The sequence below is a fragment of the Rutidosis leptorrhynchoides genome, chromosome 10 (assembly GCF_046630445.1).
Source record: "Rutidosis leptorrhynchoides isolate AG116_Rl617_1_P2 chromosome 10, CSIRO_AGI_Rlap_v1, whole genome shotgun sequence".
NCBI classification, from domain to species: domain Eukaryota; kingdom Viridiplantae; phylum Streptophyta; class Magnoliopsida; order Asterales; family Asteraceae; genus Rutidosis; species Rutidosis leptorrhynchoides.
Genome location: NC_092342.1, coordinates 286,961,406 through 286,980,091, shown reverse-complemented (window position 1 = coordinate 286,980,091; position 18,686 = coordinate 286,961,406). Strand labels below are relative to the sequence as shown.

The following is an 18,686-nucleotide window of genomic DNA, read 5'->3' as shown; positions in this document are numbered from 1 at the left end:
GTTGCGATTGTTGGGATAATTGTTGCGATTTTTGTTGTAATTGCTGTTGTTGTTGTATTGGTGATTCTTATCACCGTTTTCCTCCCACTTTCTTTTGACTTGCTTCACATTAACCTCTTCAGCAGTCTGTTCTTTAATTCTTTCTTCAATCTGGTTCACTAGTTTCTGAGCCATTCTACATGCCTGTTGTATGGAGGCGGGCTCGTGTGAGCTTATATCTTCTTGGATTATTTCCGGTAATCCTTTCACAAACGCGTCGATCTTCTCTTCCTCATCTTCGAATGCTCCCGGACACAATAGGCACAATTCTGTGAATCGTCTTTCGTACGTGGTAATATCAAATCCTTGGGTTCGTAACCCTCTAAGTTCTGTCTTGAGCTTATTGACCTCGGTTCTGGGACGGTACTTCTCGTTCATCAAGTGCTTGAATGCTGACCACGGTAGTGCGTACGCATCGTCTTGTCCCACTTGCTCTAGATAGGTATTCCACCATGTTAACGCAGAACCTGTGAAGGTATGCGTAGCGTACTTCACTTTGTCATCTTCAGTACACTTACTTATGGCAAACACCGATTCGACCTTCTCGGTCCACCGTTTCAATCCGATCGGTCCTTCGGTTCCATCAAATTCCAAAGGTTTGCAGGCAGTGAATTCTTTGTAGGTGCATCCTACACGATTTCCTGTACTGCTAGATCCAAGGTTATTGTTGGTATATAGCGCAGCCTGTACTGCGGCTATATTTGAAGCTAAAAAAGTACGGAATTCCTCTTCATTCATATTCACGGTGTGTCGAGTAGTCGGTGCCATTTCCTTCAAAATAGTCAAATGGAACAAGTTAATCATACAGAATATTAAGAGTAGTTAATAGTATTTCGTAGCATAATATGAACTCATTTATAAAAGCTTTTTCTTCATATTAGCGTTTTATAAGTTTAAATTCGGGTAGTACCTACCCGTTAAGTTCATACTTAGTAGCTAATATACAATTCAACTACTACAATTCTATATGAAAAACTGATTATAGTAATATTTCGCGTTCAAACTTTTACACAATATTTTACAAACTTACAATACCGCTTATTTTACATATAGCATGAAATATAGCACACAATAAATTTGATACAAGATGGTTGTGAAGATAATTCTAGCTAGTGCACAAGTCGTTCAGCAAAGGCAATAAAGATACGTAATTCATACGTCCAGAAACAAGTCATGCATTCTGGTTTTACTAGGATTACTTCCCATCCTTGGTCTTGTGGAACATAACCGTTATGGCCGTTGATAAGACAGCGTGTTGTAACGTCGTCAAAGGGACGAGGGTTACGTAATGTCCAACAGTCCCGTAACAATCTAAAAACCTCATTTCTTACCCCAATTACCGACTCCGTCACTTGTGGGAACGTTTTGTTTAATAGTTGTAGCCCGATGTTCTTGTTCTCACTTTGGTGAGAAGCGAACATTACTAATCCGTAAGCATACCATGCTTCTTTATGTTGCATGTTAGCCGCTTTTTCTAAATCACGAAGTCCAATATTCGGATATATTGAGTCAAAATAATTTTTTAACCCATTGCGTAAAATAGCATTTGGGTTCCCCGCAATATATGCGTCAAAGTAAACACATCGTAACTTATGGATTTCCCAATGTGATATCCCCCATCTTTCGAACGAAAGCCTTTTATAAACCAAGACATTCTTGGAACGTTCTTCGAATGTCTTACAAACTGATCTTGCCTTAAATAGTTGTGCCGAAGAATTCTGACCGACTCTAGACAAGATTTCATCAATCATGTCTCCGGGTAGGTCTCTTAAAATATTGGGTTGTCTATCCATTTTGTGTTTTTATACTGTAAAATAGACAAGAGTTAGATTCATAAAAAAAATACTTATTAATACAAGCAATTTTTACATATATCATAAAGCATAAGCACACTATATTACATATATTACACCACACGAATACAACTATCTTATTCCGACTCGCTTGTTTCTTATTCTTCGGTTTTGGTTCGTTTTGCCAAGTTTCTAGGGATATATGATGTTCCTCTAATACGAGCCGTCGTTTTCCACATTGGTTTAGAAAAACCTGGTGGTTTAGAGGTTCCCGGGTCATTGTTACAACTTAAGGACTTCGGGGGTTGACGATACATATAAAGTTCATCGGGGTTGGAATTAGATTTCTCTATTTTTATGCCCTTTCCCTTATTATTTTCTTTTGCCTTTTTAAATTCAGTTGGGGTAATTTCTATAACATCATCGAAATTCTCTTCAGAATCCGATTCATCGGAGAATTGGTAATCCTCCCAATATTTTGCTTCCTTGGCGGAAACACCATTGACCATAATTAACCTTGGTCGGTTGGTTGAGGATTTTCTTTTACTTAACCGTTTTATTATTTCCCCCACCGGTTCTGATTCTTCTTCCGGTTCCGATTCTTCTTCCGGTTCCGATTCTTCTTCCGGTTCCGACTCTTCTTCCGGTTCCTCTTCGGGAACTTGTGAATCAGTCCACGAATCATTCCAATTTACATTTGACTCTTCATTATTATTAGGTGAGTCAATGGGACTTGTTCTAGAGGTAGACATCTATCACATAATATCAAACGCGTTAAGAGATTAATATATCACATAATATTCACATGTTAAAAATATATAGTTTCCAACAAAATTTGTTAAGCAATCATTTTTCAAGTAAACACGGTCGAAGTCCAGACTCACTAATGCATCCTAACAAACTCGATAAGACACACTAATGCAAAATTCTGGTTCTCTAAGACCAACGCTCGGATACCAACTGAAATGTCCCGTTCTTATTGATTAAAAACGTTCCATATTAATTGATTTCGTTGCGAGGTTTTGACCTCTATATGAGACATTTTTCAAAGACTGCATTCATTTTAAAACAAACCATAACCTTTATTTCATCAATAAAGGTTTAAAAAGCTTTACGTAGATTATCAAATAATGATAATCTAAAATATCCTGTTTACACACGACCATTACATAATGGTTTACAATACAAATATGTTACAACAAAATAAGTTTCTTGAATGCAGATTTTACACAATATCATACAAGCATGGACTCCAAATCTCGTCCTTATTTAAGTATGCGACAGCGGAAGCTCTTAATAATCACCTGAGAATAAACATGCTTAAAACGTCAACAAAAATGTTGGTGAGTTATAGGTTTAACCTATATATATCAAATCATAATAATAGACCACAAGATTTCATATTTCAATACACATCCCATACATAGAGATAAAAATCATTCATATGGTGAACACCTGGTAACCGACATTAACAAGATGCATATATAAGAATATCCCCATCATTCCGGGACACCCTTCGGATATGATATAAATTTTGAAGTACTAAAGCATCCGGTACTTTGGATGGGGTTTGTTAGGCCCAATAGATCTATCTTTAGGATTCGCGTCAATTAGGATGTATGTTCCCTAATTCTTAGATTACCAGACTTAATAAAAAGGGGCATATTCGATTTCGATAATTCAACCATAGAATGTAGTTTCACGTACTTGTGTCTATTTTGTAAATCGTTTATAAAACCTGCATGTATTCTCATCCCAAAAATATTAGATTTTAAAAGTGGGACTATAACTCACTTTCACAGATTTTTACTTCGTCGAAAAGTAAGACTTGGCCACTGGTTGATTCACGAACCTATAACAATTTATACATATATATCAAAGTATGTTCAAAATATATTTACAACACTTTTAATATATTTTGATGTTTTAAGTTTATTAAGTCAGCTGTCCTCGTTAGTAACCTACAACTAGTTATCCACAGTTAGATGTACAGAAATAAATCATTCAATATTATCTTGAATCAATCCACGACCCGGTGTATACGTATCTCAGTATTGATCACAACTCAAACTATATATATTTTGGAATCAACCTCAACCCTGTATAGCTAACTCCAACATTCACATATAGAGTGTCTATGGTTGTTCCGAAATATATATAGATGTGTCGACATGATAGGTCGAAACATTGTATACGTGTCTATGGTATCTCAAGATTACATAATATACAATACAAGTTGATTAAGTTATGGTTGGAATAGATTTGTTACCAATTTTCACGTAGCTAAAATGAGAAAAATTATCCAATCTTGTTTTACCCATAACTTCTTCATTTTAAATCCGTTTTGAGTGAATCAAATTGCTATGGTTTCATATTGAAATCTATTTTATGAATCTAAACAGAAAAAGTATAGGTTTATAGTCGAAAAAATAAGTTACAAGTCGTTTTTGTAAAGGTAGTCATTTCAGTCGAAAGAACGACGTCTAGATGACCATTTTAGAAAACATACTTCCACTTTGAGTTTAACCATAATTTTTGGAAATAGTTTCATGTTCATAATAAAAATCATTTTCTCAGAATAAAAACTTTTAAATCAAAGTTTATCATAGTTTTTAATTAACTAACCCAAAACAGCCCGCGGTGTTACTACGACGGCGTAAATCCGGTTTTACGGTATTTTTCGTGTTTCCAGGTTTTAAATCATTAAGTTAGCATATCATATAGATATAGAACATGTGTTTAGTTGATTTTAAAAGTCAAGTTAGAAGGATTAACTTTTGTTTGCGAACAAGTTTAGAATTAACTAAACTATGTTCTAGTGATTACAAGTTTAAACCTTCGAATAAGATAGCTTTATATGTATGAATCGAATGATGTTATAAACATCATTACTACCTTAAGTTCCTTGGATAAACCTACTGGAAAATAGAAAAATGGATCTAGCTTCAACGGATCCTTGGATGGCTCGAAGTTCTTGAAGCAGAATCATGACACGAAAACAAGTTCAAGTAAGATCATCACTTGAAATAAGATTGTTATAGTTATAGAAATTGAACCAAAGTTTGAATATGATTATTACCTTATATTATAATGATAACCTACTGTAAGAAACAAAGATTTCTTGAGGTTGGATGATCACCTTACAAGATTGGAAGTGAGCTAGCAAACTTGAAAGTATTCTTGATTTTATGTAACTAGAACTTGTAGAATTTATGAAGAACACTTAGAACTTAAAGATAGAACTTGAGAGAGATCAATTAGATGAAGAAAATTGAAGAATGAAAGTGTTTGTAGGTGTTTTTGGTCGTTGGTGTATGGATTAGATATAAAGGATATGTAATTTTGTTTTCATGTAAATAAGTCATGAATGATTACTCATATTTTTGTAATTTTATGAGATATTTCATGCTAGTTGCCAAATGATGGTTCCCACATGTGTTAGGTGACTCACATGGGCTGCTAAGAGCTGATCATTGGAGTGTATATACCAATAGTACATACATCTAAAAGTTGTGTATTGTACGAGTATGAATACGGGTGCATACGAGTAGAATTGTTGATGAAACTGAACGAGGATGTAATTGTAAGCATTTTTGTTAAGTAGAAGTATTTTGATAAGTGTATTGAAGTCTTTCAAAAGTGTATAAATACATATTAAAACACTACATGTATATACATTTTAACTGAGTCGTTAAGTCATCGTTAGTCGTTACATGTAAGTGTTGTTTTGAAACCTTTAGGTTAACGATCTTGTTAAATGTTGTTAACCCAATGTTTATAATATCAAAATTGATTTTAAATTATTATATTATCATGATATTATTATGTATGAATATCTCTTAATATGATATATATACATTAAATGTCTTTACAACGATAATCGTTACATATATGTCTCGTTTAAAAATCATTAAGTTAGTAGTCTTGTTTTTATATATGTAGTTCATTGTTAATATACTTAATGATATGTTTACTTATCATAGTATCATGTTAACTATATATATATCCATATATATGTCATCATATAGTTTTTACAAGTTTTAACGTTCGTGAATCACCGGTCAACTTGGGTGGTCAATTGTCTATGTGAAACATATTTCAATTAATCAAGTCTTAACAAGTTTGATTGCTTAACATGTTGGAAACATTTAATCATGTAAATATCAATCTCAATTAATATATATATACATGGAAAAGTTCGGGTCACTACACAAATCATTATTGATTCTTGTGGACTAGAACGCTATAAAAGCCCAACAACTATCTATGAAGATAATTCAGCTTGCATAGTACAAATGAAAGAAGAGTATCAAAAGTGACAGAACAAAACATAAATGCTGACGAGGCGCTAAAACCATAGACGGTCTTAAAGGTCATAAGTTTGATGGAAAAGAATGGTATGTTGGTAAGGCTCAGAAAAGGACTGAAAGGGAATAGGAATTGAAACAACGGTTTGAGCAAACTATGGAGGAGGCTGTAGACAAATCACAGGGGCTAAACTTGTACATAAAAGATTTAGATGATATAGTTTCAGATGAAAACCTTAGATTCTTTTATATACTCAAGATCTCATAAAAGACAACTAGATTAAAATGAGATACGTTCAATTAACAACTCTGCTGATCTTTATACCAAAGCACTGTCAACTGCTGTCTTCAGAACACACGTTCACAATATTGGCATGAGGCAAGTTCAAAAGATGTGAGGACTCAACAATATCTACTTGCAACTTTATGCTGCACTCTTTTTCCCTTGGCTAAAGTTTTTATCCCACTGGGTTTTTCTTTAGCAAGGCAGTACTAGTTGTTTTTTTCAATAAAATTGTCATCCAAGGGAGAGTGTTGTGAAAAGATGTTATCCCAAAAGTCAAAAGTGGATGACAACTTTTACATATCACTATTTCACATGCTTCATAATTGAAGAATCTCAAATGTACAGATAATTTTAGTAGTATATATATCGAGTAAATGTAACCATATGAGGTGCACCATTCTTACATATATATGAAATATATACTCCTCTCTCTCTCCATTACTACTCTTTAATATTTAAGTATTGTATAAGCTTAGGCAAATGGTAGTAATAAACTACTAAATTACAACACTTTGTTCATTTTAGAGAACAATACCCATAACATCTCATTTTAGGAACTGTACGTATGTTATTGTTGCACTTAGATGTCCATTAGTTGACTAAATTTTCTATTTACAAATTGTCTTTTAAAAAGGATTTGACGAATGTCTACTCATTTGTATTTTGCACTTTTTATTTTGCAAAATTATATTGACCACCACATCAGTTCAAAGGAGCAAATTACTCTTCGAGATACTTTGTATGGTGTTGTGTTTTCTACATTCAAACCATAGGGACATACAACACCAATTGTAATATTTTTCTTGGATTCATTCCACTCTATATGCATATTAGCAGCATAGTATCAGTTTCAACACTCGCTTTGCATAAACAGGAAGTCAAGACATCCGCCGCAACCAAACTAGTTATGACTTATCACCATCTCATACATTTTTAAGGATTGTTACTTTTATTAATAATCTTTCTTTAAATATTAATTTTAATAAAATTTATTTTTACAAATAATCGATGCAATGACAAAGTTCTCGAGGTTGTTTAACACTGATTTAATCATTTTATTACCAAGTGAAACATGTCTTTGAGCCTTTGGACGAGTGAATGTGAGATAACCATCCTACAATCACCAATTGTTAACGTACCAATAAAATGTTGTAGATTAAGTTTTTTACCTCTACTCTCTAGAAAGGAAAATGCTCATATGAGTTACAACCATTTACATGGGTTACAAATATGATTATAATTTAAATTATATATATAAAAACATACAGATGATCAAAGCCTAACCAAAACCAAAACCAAAACCAAACCAACTTCAAAGATTCAATTTTTATGTCACTGGCCAACAGATAAGTACAGACCCAAAGCATCTATTGTAATTACTTGCTGCATCTAGTTTTAATTCACGAGCGAAAAGGCCACAAAAACGACAACGGGCTCCTCCTCCCCCTACTCGGTCCGCTACTCTCTTCACCGCCACCATCACCACCGCTACTGCTTCCCCTAGTTGTACCCTGAGATGGCAGCTCGAGCCGACACACGGGGCAAGAATTATGCTGAACTAACCACGGCTCGATGCAGCCTGAATGGTAGATATGATCGCACGGCATTTGCCTAGCCTCAGATCCCAATTCAAATTTATCTTTACAAACCGGACAATGAGAATCGGTATTAAGGTGTCTATTCGAGATCTTAATAGTGGGCATAGAATCGATTGCCGAACGCGTTGCTGGTGGTGGGCCCTGCCTACTATCGTTCACCGTAAGTTGTTCGATCAGTTCTTGTAACCCAGGGCCCATTAAAATGTTGCTTACATTAGACCGCCTTGGACCTGGCGGTGCACCATTGAAGAAGAACTCAAATCTATCATTGGCTGACATTTGACCTGGGGTTTGACCGTCAAAAATGAACCATGGAACCACACCATGTTCAGGAACGAGCCCGGACCGTCTTCTTATATCAAAATTAGGGTTTCTTCCAGCCATTCTTTGTCTTATTAACTCGGCAAAAGCATCCATGATTCTATTTCTTGGGTCTGGAAACGGTTCCATGAACCCGTAATCGGAAGGCTCGTGTGCATGAGCAGGCCCAATGTCTTGATGCTCAGGTTCAATCACCTCACTTAGTTCTTGCACGAATCCTCCAGAGCAATACGAGCAAACAGGATTACGACCCCGAAGACGGACTGGTCGCTGGCATCGGTAGCACCAATGTGTATTACCGCCACTTGACATTTTTTGTTAGTGGCGGGTGTTCACATACAAGGTTCAAAATCTCAGACCTAAAGACTAAAATGTATCCTGCATTGAAGGAAAAAAGGGTTGTTAATATTTTATTATCGAAATTTCAAAGCAAAGGCGCACATAAACCAAAGTTGGACCATTTTAAACGATTCCAGTTCCGGTTTAGACCTGGTATGGCAACCAGATCGTAAACTTGATACAGACTTTAGGTTTCATAGTTGAAACAAATGGATCCTAGACGCTGGCTTATTATCATTGAAATAAGAAATTTATTATGGACAAAAGTCTTAATAAACTATGTTTCCTGTATGGCCTTTCGGCCTGTAATAGGTAGTATAATATTCAACTAATTATAAGCATATGAGACGAGGGAGAAAGAACCTATAACCGTTATGCCCATATGTTAGTCAACTTGAATTATAATTACTAGTACTAGTGGCATATATATATCCAGATATCAGAAAAATGAAGGCACTGTACTCATTCTGGAACAGAACGAATATCATATATCTGAATATATGCCTTTATCAACTTGACCAACATGGCCAGATAAATAGTGCTCATTGCATTTCATATAAATTACTAATAATACTTGACACATTATGCCTAATACTAATACCGAAAATCCACATAATTAATAACAGAATAAAAACAGCTTATAATTATCACATGTACAAACATCAAACCAAGATATCCCCAAACAAGAAGAGAGTTAGACTAATAAGCGTTGCATCTTTATGCCCTAATGAAGGACCATTAACTTATAGAAAGTTTTGTAGATCATTATCGATTTACTCGAGCCATCTTTTTAAAAATTAATCCCGAAAAAGAAACAGACATGCTAGGTGATAAACATGAAGAAGAACAGTTAAGAGTGGTATCTTTATACCCGATATAGGAATCATATAGTGCTTGAAAAATTATATTAATCGCTAACCCAAAATATGAATTACAGATAATATATCACAGCCTGTCAGCCTCTTACTTAAACTGGAGGAGAAGAAGAAAAGTTGTTGCCAAACATAGTGATTTATGGGCCACCAGAGAGACTTTATATAAAGAGATAAATGAATATATGAGGAATAAAAGAGAGTAAAAAGAAAAGTTATCAACGAGATGATAGCGAACGAGAATGATGGGATTTATGGAAAGGGCCCTCCTTCCATGATACATGTATTTCTGTTCTTGAATAAGACAGAAACAAGCCATTATGACAGAAATGAGAGATAAAGTGAGATTCCCTTGTCTCCAATTTATAAGATATAAGAGAAAAAGAATATTTGAGCACTTTCTTTCTATAATTACTACCTAAAACAAACACTAGATTGTGCATTAGGCATTTCTTTCATTAAGTAAGGATAAGTTTGGTGTACTTCGGTCCTCGACTAAAATATTCTTCACTTCCCTACCTATAAACATGTTAAAAGAAAGGAATCTAACTCTGTCCTAAACCCTTGTCCAAGAGAGAAGAAACCTCAGAAATCCATTATGCAAGTTTCTTATCAGTATAATTCATGTCGTCCACATCTAAAAGAAATATTACATAGCTCAATCCCTTCTGCCAAATCACATGTAAAAAATTCCGTTACAGTCATATAAAGCGAAGACCGTCACAAACAGCACATCACCTCAACACATAGACGGGAGATTAATAACAATTGCAAGCCTCACACGAGCAACAAGTTACCAACACAACAAGTAACTTATACTACGTATAAAATTAGACCTAATCTCTCAACCATGTCTAATAAAGTTAAAATTCAGATACTGTACAAATTAATCTAAACTTCTAAACACACCAGCAAATCAAATGTCATCCATCATAAACAAACACAGTGTATATATATGTGTGTGCGTGTGCGTGTGCGCGTGTGTGTGTGACACCAATCTAATCATGCGCCTTTCAGGTTTCAGCTAAAAGGTACTCCAATTCGAGAGAGATGAAATGTTTTATATACAAATCCATCTTAACTCCAAATCTAATTTTAGTCTAAACTTACTCGAGCATACAAAACTGTAAGCACAATCACACCTATACAAAACAAAATTACAAAGAAGTAGTAATAAATAATTTAAAAAAAAAAAATTAAATAAACAGTGACAGAAACACTCACGTCCACATATTTGAGATCAAATTCACATTCACAATTTCATCTATACATCATCACGCTTACTTTTGATTTTATAAAACCTAAAATTGAGTAAAGAATCTACAGATCCGCATACATAACCGTCAACGATCAGTCAATCACTGAAATCAAGATTCAATCAATGAAATACAAGAACAAATCTTTTGGAAAAACTGATAATAAGGAAACTAAAATTCGTGGTTGAAGTGGCGTGTTACCTAACAGGATGATGACGATGGATGACGATGGCGGATTGGCGGTAGAGAATTAGAATGGGCGGAAGGTCACGCAGAAAGTGAGTGAGTATATACTATATATACACACAGAATTTTGTTCGACTGAAAATAATAAATACAGTAATATTGTTCAATAAGGATCTGATTTAACCCGCCCGAACAATCCGGGTCAACAACCTACCGACCACTAGTATTATTTCTTTCAATTTTGAAATTTATTCTTCCACCATTATTTCATACTTTGTTTTCAAAAGTATCCCTTATCCCTTATTTGAGTATAGCAAGAAATTCATGTAACGCTTCTCACTCTTTTGTAACCAGAAACAAGTATAAAAGTCAACTTTTCATAGCGATTACTACTGTAATTAATAGTTTGGATTTCGCTAACGTATAGGTTAAGGCGTATACTAGTTCAATCTATAACATATTTATGCATGTATATTAATAATAAAATTCGATAGTGAGAGTTACTTAAATATTTAATTATATTATACGACATTTTTAAAACTTATCATTAAGAAAGTTTAACCATTCATGCCATGACACCCGGGTTCAATTCCTGACTATGCCAAATTGTTCAAAAAGGGAATGTGACTAGAGGGTGCGCATAATGCACAATTCACCCGGTACCAGGTCTCGCGCTCGGGAGGCTTGATTACCCGAGGTTTTACCTTCTAGGGGAAGCCAATGTGCTCGTTCATAGGAGGGTTTCCTTGGTTACCAAAAAAAAAAGTTTTGTTGTATATTGATATATATTTCGGTTATATAATCGTCAAGTATTTAATTTTTGTTATTTCTTAAGAATATTTTTTTTTGTAAATTTAAATAATTAAAAAGTGAAACAAAAGTAGAGTTTTTGAAAATGAAAATACGTTTCAAACATCTGAAAAACAATTAATTTAAAATTATCATTATTCAATTTAGCATCACATTTCAAGTAATCAAACAAACTTCGAATTTTCAACTGTTTGATTCATAATAAGAATTGTTCATATACTGCGGATAACATGTTTAAAGACTTGTCATAAACTAAATACCAAGTATAACTTTTGAGTTTATCAAAATAACTACAAACAAATCTCTTTTGTGGGTTTTAGCCCCTCAGTTGACCTTTACTAAAACAACCTAAAACTAGTACACACAGTGTGAAAACCAAACTACACAGCATCCATTTCTTTACCCTATGCTTTGATCTTTATCAAAAGTCAAAAAATACACACAAGTTAAATAAGCAAACATATGAATGTACAAAGAATCCACATTTCAAATGAATTTCGTCCTTCCGGCAAGAAACGCCCACATAGATCAAAACCAGCAGAACCAAAACTGTTAAACCAATGCATCCGAATCCATCTTGTCGGCTCAAGCCCACACCCAGTGACTCAAACCATGTGGGTGATGGCCACTTCCATCAATCGTGTGTGTGGTACGCTCAATGTAGCGATCCCTCTCCTGCAATTTTTCCTCAGAAAAGCATAAAAGTAATTTATGACCAATTTTTTACCGAACCATGAGTCTTTTCGTGCCCTGATAGATACATGACCAAGAAGGTAAACGACCCCTGATTCCTTAGCCATACGTAGGACCGCAAGCTCATTCTCAAGACTCTTGTCTTGACCCGAGTTGCTATTACTTTGGTCCTTATGAGGCTCGTGTGAGGTGCTTGCTTCTGATATTATAACTGGTTGTTTATTGGTTTTGCTTTTGTATTTTGATAAAAGAGGGGCACCAAGGGAATAAACGGTCCCTTTTGGATCGATGAGTACGTGTGACGATTCATCTTCGGATGCAGTATCGTCATCACCGTCACTCTCTAATGACCTTTCTTTTGCTTCTCGACGAATAAATTTTTCGAGACTTTCAATCAGAAGTTGCTCAAATATTTGATGATTTTCTCTGTGAACATCCTTGTAGCCATATCTGTAGGGATCCCATGTGTTAGACTAGACCAAAGACAATATGTTAATCAAGTCAAACGATCTATATCAATAGAGGTGACCAATTGAACTGGTCATGTGGAGCTGACTGGCGTGTCAAAATAGGTAATTCAAAATTTTGGATAATTTGGGTCGGATTGACCCATAACATTTGTTATTCGATGAAGAATTAGTTGTGCTTTATTCAAGGTTGCAAAACTCGCTACTCGGGGAGCACTCGGTCGGGACTTTGGAGAGAGTAATCGGCAACTCGGGGATTATTTGGGGGTTAATCGGATTGGACTATTATACATTTAAAAAATAAATTTCAAACTTATATTATGTAAATATAGAAGAAAACCATAAACATAAATATAACCTTTAACATAATGTCTAGAAAAACATAAGCATAATCGTTCAATTGTTCAAAAATACTAAAATTCCAGTTTAAATTTAAATTCGTATTAGAGTGTTGATCAACTTTGGCTTTGACCGATTTTGGCTCACTAAATCCTACGTTTTGGATAACAAATCTGATTTTGACTTATTAACCGACGTCAACCGATTAATTAAACGGATTCTGAAAAATCGGATCGGCATGTTCTCAAATAGGAGTAATCGAGGATTCACAGGAGTAATCGGGGATTTTACAATATTGGCCATATACGATACGATTACAATTTTCCTTTAGAATTTTTTTTTTAAATGAGAATATACTTTTTGAAAGAGAATAAGAAAAGTGATTTAGTTACATTGAAGGTATACTTTAGGAGTCTCTTAACCAGTTTAGATTTCGACCCTTTTGACTCATTCCTGTTTGATATAAACCATAACCCGTTTTGCAAGTAAATGGGCCAAAAGCCCAAAATATGCCGCCTCAATATGAAATAAGGAAATTTACCTGGCAATACAACGAAAAATGTGGTAGCTTTTTGGACATACACGTCTGAACAAGAATCTCTCACTTGGAGGCACAAAAGGAACGGGTACATATTTTATGCACACGAAAATAATCATCGAATGTACAGCTGGCAGAGTAGCCAAAAATTGCCCAAATATCGTAGGCACGCCATTCGCAAGCTCGTTATAAAGTAATCCAATACCTGGAGCTCTAACAGTTCCAAGATTGCTACCAAGTTGACGCATTACATCCATTGACATTTTTTTCTTGACTTCTGTTTCGTATTTGAGTTTGCTACCGTAATTCCATACGTACATTATCGAGAATACGATTACTGCAAATACTAATATGAGCCAGCTTCCATCTCTGATACCGTATAGAACTGATGAGAGGAATAGTAGTTCTAACCCGAGGAAAAGTGTGGAAAAACATAGTACTAGAATGATGTTTATCTGCCATATAAGAAGCATTACGAGGATTACTAAGATAGTACTCATCATCATCACTCCAATCTCGGCAATGCCTGTATTGTTTATGCAAATTTACGTTAGACAAGACTAGAGAAATGTAAGATGTCTGTTGCACATTCAAAGATGAGTTATAGAAGATGAACTATAGGTAGACGTCATTTACAAAATTAGGGGTGTCAATTGCAACCCATTTCCTTCTTAATGGATCATTCAAATTATGTTTTATCCCTAATAAGTCAGATAGTTAAAATAAAAAATAGCTAAGAACAAAGCAGGTCAAGTGGGTCGAAAGTTGCCCAATGTGCATTATGACACATAAAACCTCCTACATCATTTTAGTCCAAAATTTAGTCTTTTTAATTTAACTTCTAGATATAATATTGTGATCATATTTTACAGAATTGTTTTACATGAAACACTAACATTATGCTTACGGAGGCCATATACCTAAACGGCTAAACCTATTCAAAGCAAATGAAAGCATCAACAAAAGATTCTGAAAGTTTCTTTCACAAGATTACTATTAGGAAGAACATATAAACCAACAGGTCGATGAAATATTTGTACACTTTGATTTTGTAGATTCAATTGGCTATCGAGTCTCAGGGGTAAGAGAAAACAAAGAAACTGCATGCGTCCAGTGAACAAACTACTACCTTATTAAATAGATATTTTAAATTTAAAAAAGAAAAGAAAAAAAGGAAGGAGTACCGTATGCATTTCCAATCTCGTCAGAGCTAGCAATGAAGCAGACGAGAAGAAGAGCAGAGGCCAGCAGAAACCAGTTCATCATTGGAATATAAATCTGACCCATGAATTTTCGTGAAGTATGTATAATTTTTAGGCGAGGAAAACAACCAAGTGCTATTGACTGTTTCACACATGAGAAAGTTGCTGTTGTCATTGTTCTACTGGCAATTAATGCAGCAATATTAGCAATGAGGAAAATCGGCCAAAAAATACCACCTGCGCGCATAACAGAAAATTAACCAAATATAAACCATACATACATACCTATGCACCAAAAACGAATAGAAGTATCAAAATGGGTGGGTTGCATAAAAGAAAAAAAGAGATCATTTCTCACTACAAGTTGAAATGGACTGGGTCTGGTTGGGATGACACACTAACCCTCTTTTTCCTTCTTGTATAGATTTATCAATGTTATAGTTCTAAATACAAGTACCAAACAATGTTATTACAATATAATAATCAAAACCCGTAACTAAAATTGGTTTAGATTGACATGTGCATCAAAAACCACTTTTAATAAAATATAATATGTTTGAAACGCTCAGCCCATTTGATTTATTCCCCTTTGAGCTGAAAATTTGAATTTGAACCGTGTGATACTTTCATGATAAACACGCGCTGAATCAAAATATTAAAAAACAGATGGGTCGAATTGCCACCTCTATAATAATATACTAACAAGTTTGACGTGGCCAGGCAATTAGAGAAAAAGGAGGCTCACTTGGGATAGAAGAAAAGAAAGGCTGTTCTGCATCACCATTGTTATCCATAAGGTAAGCAGCTTGACCCAGGTAACCCAACAAAAGGCATGGAAGTACAAGGAAAGCAAAAATAAGCTGCAAGATACAGACCCCAACTAAAGCAAGTAAGATGAAAACAACAGAAAGAAGAAACAAAACCTTGCAATAAAACATTGACAACATATTTCGGTCTTACCTGGATAGCTCCAACAGAAAAGTAACAAAGATCTGCAAACATTGCTTCTGAACCTGGAATCCACGAGCGGAATAATTGTGTTACTGTTTTTGAAGTGATAATAATTACACAAACCAGCTTACAAAAACAACAGTTAAATTCACTGGTTCTTGTTGGTTGCTTGTCTCTTATAACTTAATACTGGTGAAAATTGAATATATTTATTACTAACCGATACATGATATCACAGACCTACTTAAGTACTAATTGATATAGAAAAATTTACCAGTTACACACAGTATACAGCCACCCAGGGAGTACCAAGCCTTAGTTGAGGATCTATTAAAATAGTAATATATGTGAACAGGATTAAACGCCTTCAAGACACTGCTGTCATGTTTCACAAGGTTGTAGATGCCAATTCCCCCAAGGGAGCAAAACCACAAGAATAAGGTGGGCCCAATGGCAAGCCCGATCTTACTTGTTCCAATTCTTTGTACACTGAACAAAACTATAAGATATGCAACTGAAATCATCACCACATGATCTGCAGTAGAGGCAAAAACAAGATACCAAAACTAGTCAAAAGAATATTATAATACCTTCAACCCAAAGGAACACTAGAGTGAAAACATAGCAAGTATGCATGGACCATGTTATATATAGATTGAAAACATAAGGTTTAGTTGTAGTGATGTACTATCATATTACCTTCCTCAACCAAAGGAAGTCCAACTTTCAAGCCACGAACAGCCGACATGACTGTGACACATAGAAAATGATTTCAGATTTAGATCAAAAAGACATCTGCAAAATTTCTCGAATAAAGAGAAGACATAAGTTGATATGTTTTAAAGCTTGTGTATCAAACTTTTAAAAGCGAAAAGAAAAGCATCAAGTAAGGTAGTAGAAAACCTGACATTGCAGGTGTAACAACCCCATCAGCTATCACCATTGAAGTACCAGCAAGTACTAACATTAAAAGAAGCTTTTTCAGCCCAATTGAAGATTCAAGGCGCTCCTTTATTTTCAATGACCTTTCAAGTTCTGCAGATGGAACCTTCAACTTGAAACTGGATATACGTGTATCAGAAGCAAGCTGGTTTGGTAGTAGACTGACCTTAGCATGTCTACATATAAGTGAGTACAAAGCAAATGTGCCACCTGCAACATACACCAAAAAAAAAAGCAAACACCATTATCAACATATAGAGATCAAGATACATTTATTAGCTACAAGTTTTTATAAATAAATATAAATATTTCATATAAGGTCATAAGATTAAAATGGTGTAAGATATCTTCAGTTAAAACTCACCTTCACCATCGTCATTTGCCCAAAGAACAATGAGTACATATTTAATAAGTGGTATCAAAATCAGTGTATATATAACAAGAGATAAAGCTCCAATAATATCTTCATTTCCTTCTATTGGAGCCTTGCTGAACATCACACTAAAAGTATATAGTGGACTAGTTCCAACATCTCCAAAAACAACCCCGAGTGTTTGAAATGCTAGCTTAATGATCTTCCCTAAAGGTATATCCTGCCAACACAATTTAGGAAGTTAGACTGGTAGACGCAAATCCTTAAAGTTCATCTGTAACTTTTGTCAAATTCAAATTTTAGATACTTCAATAAGCCCTAATCTATATCTATTTCGAATATAGTAAGAAATTAAAAGAACGAAAACAAATGAGCTCATACTACAAAACAAATTAGTTACAAATGCAATATACTACGCCAACTTCAATCTATATGAACTCATACATCAACTTTTATTCAAGTTCAACCAATTTATGCCTGGAACTACCTAATTGAAGTTTCCAAAAACTTAACTAAAATTATAATATCCAATCAATTCAATATATATATATATATATATATATATATATATATATATATATATATATATATATATATATATATATATATATATATATATATATATATATATATATATATATATATATATATCCAAGTAAATCATATCCAGTTTCTACACACTTCAACTACTCGAAATTATCAATTATGACAGATTATTAGGTCCAATAAAGCATACCTCAAAATCAGTCCGTTGACCACCAGATACTTCTAGGGTTTCAACATCTAACGAATCGAGCCTCGGTCCAGTTCGAATCAACTTATTGTCAGCTGCATTATCTTCGTCTTCCGAATCCAAACCATTTCGTAACGGCAAATCCTCGTCTCGATCAACATCGATATCCGAATCATCAACATCTTGAAACACCCAACGATATGATTCAATTGACTCCACTGAAGTTGATCTACCGTTCCTAGTACTCGATCCATCCTCTTCTGCTGAAATTCCGTAATAGCTTCCATTGTTGTGTTGTGATGTTTCCATTGCAGTTTATTAATTAGGATAGTGATGATCAAAGTGTTGTTGTAGCTCCATTTTGTGTTTAGCTGGTGGATTTAATATTGTCAAAACCCTGACTTTGGTGTCTAAACTAAGTGAAAGATGTGTTGACGTGGCTTAATTTGAGTGGATGGTCTCTAATTAATTTAATTCAATCAATAACTAATTGGATGGATTTGGTGTGGGTGTATCCGGACCAGTTGGACGTGGGCGAACACTTTATTGGCCAAAATGGTTAAAGGTCACCGTGTATCATGTGTGCTTGCACGACTACAAAAACTAAATCAAAAACGGACAAAAGTGATTGAACTTTTTTT

The 18,686-nt window shown here is 34.5% G+C and overlaps 2 protein-coding genes across 3 annotated transcripts; both read right to left on the bottom strand.

Moving 5' to 3' along the window:
- Positions 1-7,579: 7,579 nt before the first annotated feature.
- On the bottom strand, positions 7,580-11,126 carry LOC139872481 (probable E3 ubiquitin-protein ligase RHC1A). Of its 2 annotated transcripts, none has more exons than XM_071860364.1 (2): positions 11,013-11,126; positions 7,580-8,722 (listed from the first exon to the last, which is right to left on the bottom strand). In XM_071860364.1, the coding sequence occupies exon 2, from the start codon at positions 8,654-8,656 to the stop codon at positions 7,826-7,828; it is 831 nt and encodes a 276-aa protein (XP_071716465.1). In that variant the 5' UTR covers positions 8,657-8,722; positions 11,013-11,126; the 3' UTR covers positions 7,580-7,825. The 2 variants fall into 2 exon arrangements, with proteins under 2 accessions (XP_071716465.1, XP_071716466.1); XM_071860365.1 differs by lacking the exon at positions 11,013-11,126 and adding an exon at positions 10,780-10,855.
- A 906-nt stretch (positions 11,127-12,032) lies between these two features.
- On the bottom strand, positions 12,033-18,405 carry LOC139871532 (potassium transporter 7-like). The gene is made up of 10 exons (XM_071859233.1): positions 18,049-18,405; positions 17,304-17,532; positions 16,901-17,149; positions 16,697-16,747; positions 16,272-16,532; positions 16,007-16,059; positions 15,792-15,906; positions 15,029-15,283; positions 13,848-14,370; positions 12,033-12,950 (listed from the first exon to the last, which is right to left on the bottom strand). Exons 1-10 carry the CDS (start codon positions 18,352-18,354, stop codon positions 12,413-12,415), a joined length of 2,580 nt encoding a protein of 859 aa, XP_071715334.1. The 5' UTR covers positions 18,355-18,405; the 3' UTR covers positions 12,033-12,412.
- Between the last annotated feature and the right edge of the window lie 281 nt (positions 18,406-18,686).

What these genes read in the sequence shown, in the direction of transcription:
- LOC139872481 (XM_071860364.1), bottom strand. Translation starts at nt 8,656, where the DNA reads ATGTCAAGTGGCGGTAATACACATTGGTGCTACCGATGCCAGCGACCA.
- LOC139871532 (XM_071859233.1), bottom strand. Translation starts at nt 18,354, where the DNA reads ATGGAAACATCACAACACAACAATGGAAGCTATTACGGAATTTCAGCA. An exon ending in GGCAAATGACGATGGTGAAG is followed by an intron (nt 17,150 to 17,303) that starts GTGAGTTTTAAC and finishes TGTATGTTGCAG; the next exon opens with GTGGCACATTTGCTTTGTAC. An exon ending in TTTCTGTTGGAGCTATCCAG is followed by an intron (nt 15,907 to 16,006) that starts GTAAGACCGAAA and finishes TGTATCTTGCAG; the next exon opens with CTTATTTTTGCTTTCCTTGT.